General features: G+C 38.7%; 1 protein-coding gene across 2 annotated transcripts in view; it reads right to left on the bottom strand.

Moving 5' to 3' along the window:
- Positions 1–515: 515 nt before the first annotated feature.
- Positions 516–16,635, bottom strand: part of SECISBP2L (SECIS binding protein 2 like) — a 407,516-nt gene continuing 391,396 nt past the window's right edge. For both annotated transcript variants that reach the window (XM_053717458.1, XM_053717457.1), the window contains exon 18: positions 516–1,884. In XM_053717458.1, coding sequence (XP_053573433.1) covers positions 1,229–1,884 — 656 coding nt within the window. In that variant the 3' untranslated portion in view covers positions 516–1,228. The remainder of the gene's footprint in view (positions 1,885–16,635) is intronic.

Below are 16,635 nucleotides of genomic sequence, written 5' to 3'. Positions count from 1 at the left end.
TATATATATATATATATATATATATATATATATATATATATATATACACCACTGTCTGGCTCCTAAAAGTATATCTGGTTTCTTAATATTCCTAATGGCTCCTAAATTTTAAACAGATTTTTCGAACACTGCCCTAAAATGCTTCCAAGGTCAAACACATAAGTAGCAAAATGTCTGGATGCAACATTTCATTCCCCCCCCAATTAAGCATACATGTTAAGTAAGTATAAAAAAAAGTTCAAAATAACTACAGAAATGTTAAGTACCTCAATCACTACTTTTACAAACATTTTCACTGATTTAAGAGATTAACAATTAGGTAAAATCAATTAAAAAAAATGAACTAGATTTTCAATAATTTCACTTACCAGATAACATGGTTTACACAAACAAATTGCTACAACTACATGCATACAAAAAATTGGGGTAAATGTCCAAATGTTGCCTCTCCTAGTTCAATATATAAATACCTAGATATGGACAATTTACATATAAAAAAAAATCTGGATCACAAAAACATGTAAACAATTATATTTTTAGTCACACAACAACATTCATATACAAATTACTGACAATTAATTTTAGGCCTTTGTGGTTATGAAATTTGAATTTCATTCTCATTTTTCCCCTCAGAAAACTGTAAGAGTCTGGTAGATAAAAACAAAACAAAAAAACACAAAACGTTTTGTGAACCATCTCTTAGTGCTTAAAGGAATAGTCTAGTCAAAATTAAACTTTCATGATTCAGATAGAGCATGCAATTTTAAGCAACTTTCTAATTTACTCCTATTATCAATTTTTTTTGTTCTCTTGGTATCTTTAATTGAATGTAAGCTTAGGAGCTGGACCATTTTTGGTTTAGCACCTGGGTAGCGCTTGCTAATTGGTGGATACATTTAGACATCAATCAGAAAGTGCTACCCAGGTGCTGAACCAAAAATAGGCTGTCTCCTATGATTACATTCTTGCTTTTTCAAATAAAGATTCCAAGAGAACGAAGAAAATTTGATAATAGGAGTAAATTAGAAAATTTCTTAAAATTGCAATTTGACTAGACTATTCATTTAAGTAAATAAACAAATCTATTTGCTTGAAATTAATTACAGAATAAACATTTATACAGTGCAAAAGATTGGAGATGACGTATGTATGAGTAGCTGTAAATTATCCTAATGTAAAATATATTTAGGTTACTACACAAAAAAAACCCTCATACATAAAGCTGGAATTAGAACTCTTTTGATAAAGATGAAGGTCTTTTACCACTTTGCAGGTGTGTTCCATTTCTGGAATTTTTTTCAGCTGTTTGTTGCTTACACTCAGCCACCAGGTCTACCTGTTCACAGGAATCAGTCTCATCCTCTTCACTCTGTACAAGGTTATCCTCTTCTGCACTGTTAAGAGAACTTACAAGCTGAAGTGTTTCCATAGTTCGCTGGGTCTCTGAAACCCAAGATTCTATCCTGCTATTCAACTGAACCTCATCTGAAATAGGTTCATGGTGATAGTCATCCTCTTCTTCCTCCTCCTCCTCATCATCTCCATCTAGCATTTCTGGTACCAAGGTACTAGTTGTACTTGTCATGGAGGAATTCAGGACATCCCTTCCACTTCCGTCCCATGATCCAGTTTCTGTACTTTGCTGAGAGGCCCATTCTAAATTGTCATCTGGTTTTATCTCTTCTCTGTCCACTGGTACAATCTTTCCAGGGCTTGCAACTGAGGTAGTGCTACTTGTGGTCTTAACAGATGGTTGCTTAACAATGGCTTTTTCTGATGAGGCACTAGTAGTTTGTTCTGAAGTGGTTGTTCTGATTGAACATTCCTCATTCTCTGAAGTTTCTAACCCATCAGAAGTTTCAACCATACTTCTCCAATTAGTTTCTGTTAGGAAAAATAAAATATATGTAAACAATAAAAACTTACTTTAAGCTAAATACATTCACCAGCTTTGGGTGCACGTTATTGTCCATTAATTAGACATTTCTTGAATAAAAAAAATAAATAAAAAAAATTAAATTACCCATTTACTTGCAACATAATAGCTTAGCTAGGAAAGAAAAACATAATTTATCTAAGAACTTACCTAATAAATTAATTTCTTTCATATTGGCAAGAGTCCATGAGCTAGTGACATATTGGATATACAATCCTACCAGGAGGGGCAAAGTTTCCCAAACCTCAAAATGCCTATAAATACACCCCTCACCACACCCACAATTCAGTTTAATGAATAGCCAAGTAGTGGGGTGACATAAAAAGGAGTAAAAAACATCAAAAAAGGAACTGGAAATATAATTGTGCTTTATACAAAAAAATATAACCACAATAAAAAGGGCTGGTCTCATGGACTCTTGCCAACATGAAATAAATACATTTATCAGGTAAGTTCTTACATAAATTCTGTTTTCTTTCATGTAATTGGCAAGAGTCCATGAGCTAGTAACGTATGGGATAGTAATACCCAAGAAGTGTTACTCCACAGAAGAGTCACTAGAGAGGGAGGGATAAAAAACAAAATTTATGCTTACCTGATAAATTTCTTTCTTTTCCGATGTACCGAGTACACGGATTCATCCTTACTTGTGGGATATTATCCTTCCTAACAGGAAGTGGCAAAGAGAGGACCACAGCAGAGCTGTCTATATAGCTACTCCCTTAACTCCACCCCCCAGTCATTCGACCGAAGGCCAAGGAAGAAAAAGGAGAAACTATAAGGTGCAGAGGTGACTGAAGTTTTAATAAAAAAACATAATTTATGTAAGAACTTACCTGATAAATTCATTTCTTTCATATTAGCAAGAGTCCATGAGCTAGTGACATATGGGATATACATTCCTACCAGGAGGGGCAAAGTTTCCCAAACCTCAAAATGCCTATAAATACACCCCTCACCACACCCACAAATCAGTTTAACGCATAGCCAAGAAGTGGGGTGATAAGACAAAAGTGCGAAAGCATAAAAAATAAGGAATTGGAATAATTGTGCTTTATACAAAAAAATCATAACCACCACAAAAAAGGGTGGGCCTCATGGACTCTTGCTAATATGAAAGAAATTAATTTATCAGGTAAGTTCTTACATAAATTATGTTTTCTTTCATGTAATTAGCAAGAGTCCATGAGCTAGTGACGTATGGGATAATGAATACCCAAGATGTGGATCTTCCACGCAAGAGTCACTAGAGAGGGAGGGATAAAATAAAGACAGCCAATTCCGCTGAAAATAATCCACACCCAAAACAAAGTTTAAATCTTATAATGAAAAAAAAATGAAATTATAAGCAGAAGAATCAAACTGAAACAGCTGCCTGAAGTACTTTTCTACCAAAAACTGCTTCAGAAGAAGAAAACACATAAAAATGGTAGAATTTAGTAAAAGTATGCAAAGAAGACCAAATTGCTGCTTTGCAAATCTGATCAACCGAAGCTTCATTCCTAAACGCCCAGGAAGTAGAAACTGACCTAGTAGAATGAGCTGTAATCCTTTGAGGCGGAGTTTTACCCGACTCGACATAAGCATGATGAATCAAAGACTTTAACCAAGACGCCAAAGAAATGGCAGAGGCCTTCTGACCTTTCCTAGAACCGGAAAAGATAACAAATAGACTAGAAGTCTTTCGGAAATCTTTAGTAGCTGCAACATAATATTTCAAAGCTCTAACTACATCCAAAGAATGCAACGATCTTTCCTTAGAATTCTTAGGATTAGGACACAATGAAGGAACCACAATTTCTCTACTAATGTTGTTAGAATTCACAACCTTAGGTAAAAATTCAAAAGAAGTTCGCAACACCGCCTTATCCTGATGAAAAATCAGAAAAGGAGACTCACAAGAAAGAGCAGATAATTCAGAAACTCTTCTAGCAGAAGAGATGGCCAAAAGAAACAAAACTTTCCAAGAAAGTAATTTAATGTCCAGCGAATGCATAGGTTCAAACGGAGGAGCTTGAAGAGCCCCCAGAACCAAATTCAAACTCCAAGGAGGAGAAATTGACTTAATGACAGGTTTTATACGAACCAAAGCCTGTACAAAACAATGAATATCAGGAAGACTAGCAATCTTTCTGTGAAAAAGAACAGAAAGAGCAGAGATTTGTCCTTTCAAGGAACTTGCAGACAAACCTTTATCCAAACCATCCTGAAGAAACTGTAAAATTCTAGGAATTCTAAAAGAATGCCAAGAAAAATGAGAAAAACACCAAGAAATGTAAATCTTCCAGACTCGATAATATATCTTCCTAGACACAGATTTACGAGCCTGTAACATAGTATTAATCACAGAGTCAGAGAAACCTCTATGACTGAGAATCAAGCGTTCAATCTCCATACCTTCAAATATAAGGATTTGAGATCCTGATGGAAAAAAGGACCTTGCGATAGAAGGTCTGGTATTAACGGAAGAGTCCACGGTTGGCAAGTGGCCATCTGGACAAGATCCGCATACCAAAACCTGTGAGGCCATGCTGGAGCCACCAGCAGAACGACCACTCCTTTAGAATCTTGGAAATTACTCTTGGAAGAAGAACTAGAGGCGGAAAGATATAGGCAGGATGATACTTCTAAGGAAGTGACAATGCATCCACTGCCTCCGCCTGAGGATCCCTGGATCTGGATCTGAACAATCTGAAGAAATACCTCTGGGTGAAGAGACCATTCGCCCAGATGTAACGTTTGGCGACTGAGAAAATCCGCTTCCCAATTGTCTATACCTGGGATATGAACCGCAGAAATTTGACAGGAGCTGGATTCCGCCCATACTAGTATTCGAGATACTTCTTTCATAGCCAGAGGACTGTGAGTCCCTCCTTGATGATTGACATATGCCACGGTTGTGACATTGTCCGTCTGAAAACAAATGAACGACTCTCTCTTTAGAAGAGGCCATGACTGAAGAGCTCTGAAAATTGCACGGAGTTCCAAAATGTTGATTGGTAATCTCACCTCCTGAGATTCCCAAACCCCTTGTGCTGTCAGAGACCCCCAAACAGCTCCCCAACCTGTCAGACTTGCATCTGTTGAAATCACAGTCCAGGTCGGAAGAACAAAAGAAGCCCCCTGAACTAAACGATGGTGGTCTGTCCACCACGTCAGAGAGTGTCGTACAATCGGTTTTAAAGATATTAATTGAGATATCTTTGTATAATCCCTGCACCACTGGTTCAGCATACAGAGCTGAAGAGGTCGCATGTGAAAACGAGCAAAGGGGATCGCATCCGATGCAGCAGTCATAAGACCTAGAATTTCCATGCATAAGGCTACCGAAGGGAAAGATTGAGACTGAAGGTTTCGACAAGCTGAAACCAATTTTAGACGTCTCTTGTCTGTCAGAGACAGAGTCATGGACACTGAATCTATCTGGAAACCTAAAAAGGTTACCCTTGTCTGAGGAATCGAACTTTTTGGTAAATTGATCCTCCAACCATGTTTTCGAAGAAACAATACAAGTCGATTCGTATGAGATTCTGCTAAATGTGAAGACTAAGCAAGTACCAAGATATCGTCCAAATAAGGAAATACCACAATACCCTGTTCTCTGATTACAGACAGAAGGGCACCGAGAACCTTTGTAAAAATCCTTGGAGCTGTTGCTAGGCCAAACGGCAGAGCCACAAACTGGTAATGCTTGTCTAGGAAAGAGAATCTCAGAAACTGATAGTGATCTGGATGAATCGGAATATGCAGATACGCATCCTGTAAATCTATTGTGGACATATAATGCCCTTGCTGAACAAAAGGCAGAATAGTCCTTATAGTTACCATTTTGAATGTTGGTATCCTTACATAATGATTCAAGATTTTTAAATCCAGAACTGGTCTGAAGGAATTCTCCTTCTTTGGTACAATGAAGAGATTTGAGTAAAACCCCAGCCCCTGTTCCAGAACTGGAACTGGCATAATTACTCCAGCCAACTCTAGATCTGAAACACATTTCAGAAATGCTTGAGCCTTCACTGGATTTACTGGGACACGGGAAAGAAAAAATCTCTTTGCAGGAGGCCTTATCTTGAAGCCTATTCTGTACCCTTGTGAAACAATGTTCTGAATCCAAAGATTGTGAATCGAATTGATCCAAATTTCTTTGAAAAATCGTAATCTGCCCCCTACCAGCTGGGCTGGAATGAGGGCCGCATCTTCATGTTGACTTGGGAGCTGGCTTTGGCTTTCTAAAAGGCTTGGATTTATTCCAGACTGGAGATGGTTTCCAAACTGATACCGCTCCTGTAGGGGAAGGATCAGGCTTTTGTTCCTTATTGTGACGAAAGGAACGAAAACGATTAGTAGACCTAAATTTACCTTTAGATTTTTTATCCTGTGGTAAAAAAGTTCCTTTCCCCCCAGTAACAGTTGAAATAATAGAATCCAACTGTGAACCAAATAATTTATTACCCTGGAAAGAAAGGGAAAGCAAAGTTGACTTAGAAGACATATCAGCATTCCAAGTTTTAAGCCATAAAGCTCTTCTAGCTAAAATAGCTAGAGACATATACCTGACATCAACCCTAATGATATCAAAGATGGCATCACAAATAAAATTATTAGCATGTTGAAGAAGATTAACAATGCTATGAGAATTATGATCTGTTACTTGTTGCGCTAAAGCTTCTAACCAAAAAGTTGAAGCTGCAGCAACATCCGCTAAAGATATAGCAGGTCTAAGAAGATTACCTGAACATAAGTAAGCTTTTCTTAGAAAGGATTCAATTTTCCTATCTAAAGGATCCTTAAAGGAAGTACTATCTGCCGTAGGAATAGTAGTACGTTTAGATAGAGTAGATATAGTCCCATCAACCTTAGGGATTTTGTCCCAAAACTCTAATCTGTCAGATGGCACAGGATATAATTGCTTAAAACGTTTAGAAGGAGTAAATGAATTACCCAAATTATTCCATTCCCTGGAAATTACTTCAGAAATAGCATCAGGGACAGGAAAAACTTCTGGAATAACTACAGGAGATTTAAAAACCTTATTTAAACGTTTAGATTTAGTATCAAGAGGACCAGATTCCTCTATTTCTAATGCAATTAAGACTTCTTTAAGTAAAGAACGAATAAATTCCATTTTGAATAAATATGAAGATTTATCAGCATCAACCTCCAAAACAGAATCCTCTGAACCAGAGGAATCATTATCAGAATGATGTTCATTTAAAAATTCATCTGAAAAATGAGAAGTTTTAAAAGACCTTTTACGTTTACTAGAAGGAGGAATAACAGACATAGCCTTCTTAATGGATTTAGAAACAAAATCTCTTATGTTAACAGGAACACTCTGAGTATTAGATGTTGATGGAACAGCAACAGGTAATGTAACATTACTAAAGGAAATCTTATCTGCATTAACAAGTTTGTCATGACATTCATTACAAACAACAGCTGGAGGAACAGATACCACAAGTTTACAGCAAATACACTTAATTTTGGTAGATCCAGCATCAGGCAGCGATTTTCCAGAAGTATCTTCTGATTCAGGGTCAATCTGAGACATCTTGCAGTATGTAATAGAAAAAACAACATATAAAGCAAAATTGATCAAATTCCTTAAATGACAGTTTCAGGAATGGGAAAAAATGCCAGTGAACAAGCTTCTAGCAACCAGAAGCAAATAAACAATGAGACTTAAATAATGTGGAGACAATAATGACGCCCATATTTTTTAGCGCCAAAAAAGACGCCCACATTATTTGGCGCCTAAATGCTTTTAGCGACAAAAATGACGCCACATCCGGTAACGCCGACACTTTTGGCGCAAAAACGTCAAAAATGACGCAACTTCCGGTGACAAGTATGACGCCGGAAATAACAAAGAAAATTTTTTGCGCCAAAAAAGTCCGCGCCAAGAATGACGCAATAAAATGAAGCATTTTCAGCCCCCGCGAGCCTAACAGCACACAGGGAAAAAAGTCAAATTTTAAGGTAAGAAAAAAATTGATTATTCAAATGCATTATCCCAAATAATGAAACTGACTGTCTGAAATAAGGAATATTGAACATCCTGAATCAAGGCAAATAAATGTTTAAACACAAATATTTAGAACTTTATATAAAAGTTCCCAACCATAGCTTAGAGTGTCACAAAAATAAGACTTACTTACCCCAGGACACTCATCTACATGTAGTAGAAAGCCAAACCAGTACTGAAACGAGAATCAGTAGAGGTAATGGTATATATAAGAGTATATCGTCGATCTGAAAAGGGAGATGATGAGAAGAGATGAATCTCTACGACCGATAACAGAGAACCTATGAAATAGACCCCGTAGAAGGAGATCATTGAATTCAAATAGGCAATACTCTCTTCACATCCCTCTGACATTCACTGCACGCTGAGAGGAAAACCGGGCTCCAACCTGCTGCAGAGCGCATATCAAGGTAGAATCTAGCACAAACTTACTTCACCACCTCCACGGGAGGCAAAGTTTGTAAAAACTGATTTGTGGGTGTGGTGAGGGGTGTATTTATAGGCATTTTGAGGTTTGGGTAACTTTGCCCCTCCTGGTAGGAATGTATATCCCATACGTCACTAGCTCATGGACTCTTGCTAATTACATGAAAGAAATACCATCTGTCTTGAATAGACAGGGCAGGCCATGGACTCGGTACATCGCAAAAGAAAGTGTTATTTATTATTTATAAATTGTTATTTTTTTGCATGATGTACCGAGTCCACGGATTCATCCTTACTTGTGGGATACCAATACCAAAGCTTTAGGACACGGATGAAGGGAGGGACAAGACAGAAACCTAAACGGAAGGCACCACTGCTTGCAAAAACCTTTCTCCCAAAAATAGCCTCGAAGAAGCATGTAAGGATACCGTGTCAATGTTGCATTGAAATATCATATGAGAATGCATGCAGCCTATTCCCACTCAGTCTCACACCAACCTGTGACTATAGATGCATTTAGAGTCTAGATTTGCTCATAGACTGAGGGGACTGTAAACAGTCAAAGATTTGGAGCAAAGAGTAAGGCTTAGGATAGAAAAAGGAAGAGTGTCTGGGATGGCGCTCAAACAAATGGAGAGCTAAGAGTCAAACTCTTAGCTCTCCATTTGTTTGAGCGCCATCCCAGACACTCTTCCTTTTTGTCTAATTTTTAACTTGGTTTTTAGAGGTTAAACCAATTGCACTTTCTGGGAATTGGCATTAGAGTAGATGAGTGTTGCATCTCTATAACATTTTTTGTCTCCTTTAGGATAGAAAAAGCATAGAAGGTGTGTATAGAGATATATGGTGTGTGAGCTAGCATGAGCCTAGTCTACTCTAGATCTTAATATGATATATAGTAACTACTGCAGTATTATTATACTCTTGCCAATCACATAGAAATCTATAAGAGAGAATTGATCTCTCTGAATAATTTGTTAAAGGGATTGTGGAGTTCCTTAGGGTTTATAAACATACGATGTATTCTGTTGTTAATCCACATTCAGTTGTTGAGGTGTATTAGTTGCGCCTTATATGTGATAATAGTTGGTTGTATCCAGAAGGGGATTTTAGGTATTGTTTTTTAGAGGTGAGCTCTACCGCAATTAGCACAATGTGCAGTTTGTCATTAAGAGGGTAAAACTGTGGAGGCTGTGTGTGTCAATAGTGACCGGTATCTGCCGAAGTGATCACAGAGCATAAACGGGCTTACCGGTGTCAGATAAGTACAGCCAGGTGCAGGCGGGTGATCCGTTTAGTCTGTGAGTCGGGTGAGTGAAATCCGGAGTACCAGACTGGTGCGCTGTGATGATCCGGCTCCTGGTAGTTTGTAGAAAAAGTTTGCGGCGTGCAAACTCTGCAGCGTGAGCTGTAATTAAGCTGAGCTGAATGGCAGCTGTGGAGACTGTTTGGAGTGTTGCAGCGTCTCCTTCAAAGTAGCGTGATTAGCTGTGGCTGTAAGTTTAGTTACAAAGTTGCAGACTTGAATGAATGAGAATTGATAGGAACTTTGTAGCAAGGTACTTGGCAGGAATCCAAGTTTGAAAGCAGAAGTATCTTATTTGCTTTATTTAGAATCTAGACTAATTTGGCTAAGTTAATCGAGAGCTAGGATAATGTACCTTTTAGTCAAAATACTCAGCCCTGAATCAGGAAGAGGGAGGGCCTTATATAGACTCTCAGGTAAGTCTTAAAGGGGTAACACAGAAACATGACAAAGCAAAAGTATCAAATTTGTAACATTTTGAAAAGGTATGAAGCGAAGACCAAGTCGCAGCCTTACAAATCTGTGCAACAGAAGCATCATTTTTAAAAACCCATGTGGAAGCTACCGCTCTAGTAGAATGAGCTGTAATCCTTTCAGGAGGCTGCTGTCCAGCAGTCTCATAAGCCAAACGGATGATGCTTTTCAGCCAAAAGGAAAGAGAAGTCGCCGTAGCCTTTTGACCCCTACGCTTTCCAGAATAGACAACAAACAAAGTAGATGTTTGACGAAAATCTTTGGTTGCCTGCAAATAAAATTTCAAAGCACGAATCGCGTCCAAGTTGTGCAACAGACGTTCCTTCTTACAAGAAGAATTAGGACACAGAGAAGGAACAACAATTTCCTGATTGATATTCCTGTTAGTAACAACCTTAGGTAGGAACCCAGGCTTGGTACATAAAACCACCTTATCAGCATGGAACACAAGATAAGGCGAGTCACATTGTAATGCAGATAGTTCAGAAACTTTTCGAGCTGAAGAGATAGCAACTAGGAACAAAACTTTCCAAGATAAAAGCTTAATATCTATGGAATGCATGGGTTCAAACTGAACCCCCTGAAGAACTCTAAGAACTAAATTTAGACTCCATGGCAGAGCAACAGATTTAAACACAGGCTGACGCTTGTGCAACAAAATAGACAGAGCAGATATCTGTCCTTTTAGAGAACTAGCTGACAATCCTTTCTCCAATCCCTCTTGGAGAAAAGACAAAATCCTAAGAATCCTGATTTTACTCCAGGAGAAGCCCTTGGATTCGCACCAAAAAAGATATTTACGCCATATCTTATGATAGATTTTCCTGGTAACAGGCTTTCGAGCCTGAATCAAGGTATTTATGATTGACTCAGAGAAACCCCGCTTTGATAGAATCAAGTGTTCAATCTCCAAGCAGTCAGTTGCAGAGAAATTAGATTTGTATGCTTGAATGGACCTTGAATCAGAAGGTCCTGTCTCAGCGGCAGAGACCATGGTGGAAGAGATGACATATCCACCAGGTCTGTATACCATGTCCTGCGTGGCCACGCAGGCGCTATCAAAATCACAGATGCTCTCTCCTGTTTGATTCTGGCAATCAGACGTGGAAGGAGAGGGAAAGGTGGAAACGCATAAGCCAGGTTGAACGACCAGGGTACTGTAGAGCATCTATCAGTACAGCCTGAGGATCCCTTGACCTGGAGCCGTAACGAGGAAGTTTGGCGTTCTGACGAGACGCCATCAGATCCAAATCTAGCAAACTATGTTTGAAAACAATGTGGGTTATAACAACCCTAAATAAGCCAAATGACCCCTCAAGCAAACGTTCCCATAAACATAAAAAAAAAAAAAAAAAAAAGTTAGTCCCAGAACACAGAAATGTTTGTCCCACTTTCTCATAAACAAACTGAGTGCCCAAAAAAACTTAGCCCTTCATGCAAGCTAGTAAAGCCTCTTTCATACTAGGATTACTGCTTCCCCTTCCCCTAATGGGGATACTGTCAGCCTTTCTGAGTCAACACAGTCTCTGCAGAAAATATGACTGAACATTCCTCATTGCTGCATAGCAAGAAACCGTTCCTCACACTAAAGTTTTCCTGTACTCCTTAGCTTCTGTGGGAACAGCAGTGGACCTTAGTTACAAATGCTAAAATCATATTCCTCCAGGAAGAAATCTTCATCTATGTCCTGCCTGACAGTAAATAGTACAACACTGGTACCATTTAAAAATAACAAACTCTTGATTGTAGTTAAAATTAAACTAACAGCTTAACACCTCTTTCACTTTACCCTTCCTGCTTAGAGCCGGCAAAGAGAATGAATGGGGGGTGGAGTTAAAGGGGGAGCTATATAGACATCTCTGCTGTGGTGCTCTCTTTGCCACTTCCTGTTAGGAAGGATAATATCCCACAAGCAAGGATGAATCCGTGGACTCGATACATCATGCAAAAGAAATAAAAACAGCCATTTTCCATTGAAAAAATTAAATCCACATCCAAAAAAATAAGTTTTTCTTATAATTGAAAAGAAAAAACTTAAAACATAAGCAGAAGAATCAAACTGAAACAGCTGCCTGAAGAACTTTTCTACCAAAAACTGCTTCCGAAGAGGCAAATACATCAAAACGGTAGAATTTAGTAAATGTATGCAAAGAAAACCAAGTTGCTGCTTTGCGAATCTGATCAACTAAAGCTTCATTCTTAAAAGCCCACAAAATGGAGACTAATCTAGAAGAATGAGCTGTGATTCTCTGAGGCGGAGCCTGACCCGACTCCAAAAAAGCCTGATGAATCAAAAGCTTTAACCAAGATGCCAAGGAAATGGCAGAAGCTTTCTGACCTTTTCTAGTACCAGAAAAGACAACAAATAGACTAGAAGTCTTCCTGAAATCTTTAGTAGCTTCAACATAATATTTCAAAGCTTTTACCACATCCAGAGAATGTAAGGATCTCTCCGAAGAATTCTTAGGATTAGGATACAAAGAGGGAACAACAATTTCCATATTAATGCTGTTAGAATTCACAACTTTAGGTAAAAATTTAAATTAAGTCTGCAAAACTGCTTTATCTTGATGGAAAATCAGAAAAGGAGACTCACAAGAAAGAGCAGATAATTCGGAAACTCTTCTAGCAGAAGAGATAGCCAAAAGGAACAACACCTTCCAAGAAAGTATTTTAATATCCAAAGAATGCATAGGCCCAAAAGGAGGAGCCTGTAAAGCCTTCAATTATTTATTTACAATTATGTCTTTATTGACAGGCTTGATATGGACCAAAAGCCTGTACAAAACAGTGAATATCAGGAAGCTTAGCAATCTTTCTGTGAAATAAAACAGAGATTTGACCCTTCAAAGAACTTGAAGACAAACCTTTATCCAAACCATCCTGAAGAAACTGTAAAATTCTAGGAATTCTAAAAGACTGCCAAGAGAATTTATGAGAACACCATGAATATATGTCTTCCAAACTCAATAATAAATCTTCCTAGAAACAGATTTACGAGTCTGTAACATAGTATCAATCACTGAGTCAGAGAAACCTCTATGACTAAGCACTAAACGTTCAATTTCCATAACTTCAAATTTAACGATTTGAAATCTTGATGGAAAAACGGTTCTTGAGACAAAAGGTCTGGTCTTAAAGGAAGTGGCCAAGGTTGGCAACTGGACATCCAGACAAGATCTGCATACCAGAACCTGTGAGGCCATGCTGGTGCTACCAGAAACAAACACAAATGATTGTTCCATGATGAACTTGGAGATCACTCTTGGAAGAAGAACTAGAGATGGAAAGATATAAGCAGGTTGGTAAAACCAAGGAACTGTTAACGCATACACCGACTCCGCCTGAGGATTCGTGGACCTGGACAAGTACCTGGGAAGTTTCTTGTTTAGATGGGAAGCCATCAGATCTATTTCTGGAAGACCCCACATCTGAACAATCTGAAAGAACACATCTAGATGGAGACCACTCCCCCGGATGTAATGTCAGATAATCCGCTTCCCAATTGTCTACACCTGGGATATGTGCCGCAGAAATTAGACAAGAGATGGATTCCGCCCAAGAAAGTATCCAAGATACTTCTTTCATAGCTAGGGGACTGTGAGTCCCACCCTGATGATTGACATATGCCACAGTTGTGATATTGTCTGTCTGAAAACAAATGAACGGTTCTCTCTTCAACAGAGGCCAAACCTGAAGAGCCCAGAAAATAGCACGGAGTTCTAAAATATTGATTGGTAACCTCGCTTCTTGAGATTTCCAAACCCCTTGTGCTGTCAGAGATCCCCAGACAGCTCCCTAGCCTGAAAGACTTGCATCTGTTGTGATTACAGTCCAGTTTGGACGAACCAAAGAAGACCTTGAACTATACAATGGTGATCTAACCACCAAGTCAGAGAGAGTCAAACATTGGGATTTAAGGATATTTATTGTGATATCCTTGTATAATCCCTGCACCATTGATTCAGCATACAAAGCTGAAGAGGTCTAATATGAAAATGAGCAAAGGGGATCGTGTCCTATGATGCAGTCACGAGACCTAAAACTTCCATGCACATAGCCACTGAAGGGAATAATTGAGACTGAAGGTTTCGACAAGCTGAAACAAATTTAATTTGTCTCTTGTTTGTTAGAGAGAGAGTCATGGACACTGAATCTATCTAGAAACCTAAAAAGGTGACCCTTGTCTGAGGAATCAAGGAACTTTTCGGTAAATTGATCCTCCAACCATGTGTTTGAAGAAACAACACTAGTTGATTTGTGTGAGATTCGGCAGAATGTAAAGACTGAGCTAGTACCAAGATATTGTCCAAATAAGGAAACACAGAGAGTAGGGCACCGAGAACCTTTGAAAAAATACTTGGAGCTGTCGCTAGGCCAAATGGAAGAGCGACAAATTGGTAATGCTTGTCTAGAAAAGAGAATCTCAGAAATCGATAGTGGTCTGGATGAATCAGAATATGAAGATATGCATCCTGTAAGTCTATCGTGGACATATAATGACCTTGCTGAACAAAACGCAGAATAGTCCTTATAGTTACCATTTTGAAAGTTGGCACTCTTACAAAACGGTTCAAAATTTTCAGATCCAGAACTGGCCTGAATTAATTTTCTTTCTTTGGGACAATGAATAGATTTGAATAAAACCCAAGACCCTGTTCCTGAAATGGAACTGGTATGATTACCCCTGAAAGCTCTAGATCTGAAACACACTTCAGAAAAGCCTGAGCCTTCACTGGATTTGCTGGAACGTGTGAGAGAAAAAATCTTCTCACAGGATGTCTTACTCTGAATCCTATTCGATACCCTTGAGAGACAATACTCTGAATCCACTGATTTTGGAAACATTTTAATCTGTCCCCCACCAGCTGAACTGGAATGAGGGCCGCACCTTCATGCAGACTTGGGGGCTGGCTTTGGTTTCTTGGATTGGCTTGGATTTATTCCAACTTGAAGAAGGTTTCCAATTGGAACCAGATTCTTTGGGGGAAGGATCGGCTTTCTATTCCTTATTCTGTCGAAAAGAACAAAAACGATTAGAAGCTTTAGATTTACCCTTAGATCTTTTATCCTGAGGCAAAAAAACTCCCTCCCCCCAGTGACAGTTGAAATAATTGAATCCAACTGAGAACCAAATAAATTGTTACCTTGGAAAGAAAGAGATAGTAATCTAGACTTAGATACCATGTCAGCATTCCAATATTTGAGCCACAAAGCTCTTCTAGCTAAAGACATAGATTTAACATCAATTTTGATTATATAAAAATAGCATCACAGATAAAATGATTAGCATGTTGAAGCAAGCGAACAATGCTAGACAAATCAGAATCTGTTTCCTGTTGCGCTAAGCTTTCCAACCAAAAAGTTGATGCAGTTGCAACATCAGCCATAGATATAACCAGAAAATAAATAAGCTTTCCTTAGATAAGATTCAAGTTTCCTATCTAAAGGATTCTTAAAAACATAATTTATGCTTACCTGATAAATGTATTTCTCTTGTAGTGTATCCAGTCCACGGATCATCCATTACTTGTGGGATATTCTCCTTCCCAACAGGAAGTTGCAAAAGGATCACCCACAGCAGAGCTGCTATATAGCTCCTCCCCTCACTGCCATATCCAGTCATTCGACCGAAACAAGCCGAGAAAGGGGAAACCATAGGGTGCAGTGGTGACTGCAGTTTAATTAAAATTTAGACCTGCCTGAAAAGGAAAGGGCGGGCCGTGGACTGGATACACTACAAGAGAAATAAATTTATCAGGTAAGCATAAATTATGTTTTCTCTTGTTAAGTGTATCCAGTCCACGGATCATCCATTACTTGTGGAATAGCAATGCCAAAGCTAAAGAACACGGATGATGGGAGGGACAAGGCAGGAACTTAAACGGAAGGAACCACTGCCTGTAGAACCTTTCTCCCAAAAACAGCCTCCGAAGAAGCAAAAGTATCAAATTTGTAAAATTTGGAAAAGGTATGAAGTGAAGACCAAGTCGCAGCCTTGCAAATCTGTTCAACAGAAGCCTCATTTTTAAAGGCCCAGGTGTAAGCCACAGCTCTAGTAGAATGAGCTGTAATCTTTTCAGGGGGCTGCTGTCCAGCAGTCTCATAGGCTAAACAGATTATACTCCGAAGCCAAAAAGAAAGAGAGGTTGCCGAGGCCTTTTGACCTCTCCTCTGTCCAGAGTAAACAACAAACAGGTTAGATGATTGACGAAAATCTCTAGATTATGCAAAAGACGTTCTTTCTTTGAAGAAGGATTAGGACATAATGATGGAACAACAATCTCTTGATTGATATTCTTGTTAGAAACCACCTTGGGTAAAAACCCAGGTTTTGTACGCAGAACTACTTTATCTGAATGAAAGATCAGATAAGGAGAATCACAATGTAAGGCAGATAACTCAGAGACTCTTCGAGCCGAGGAAATAGCCATCAGAAACAGAACTTTCCATGATAGAAGTTTG

Source organism: Bombina bombina, chromosome 6 (genome assembly GCF_027579735.1).
Source record: "Bombina bombina isolate aBomBom1 chromosome 6, aBomBom1.pri, whole genome shotgun sequence".
Classification (NCBI taxonomy): domain Eukaryota; kingdom Metazoa; phylum Chordata; class Amphibia; order Anura; family Bombinatoridae; genus Bombina; species Bombina bombina.
The sequence above is the reverse complement of the archived record's forward strand: the minus strand, read 5'-3'. Positions and strand labels throughout refer to the sequence as shown.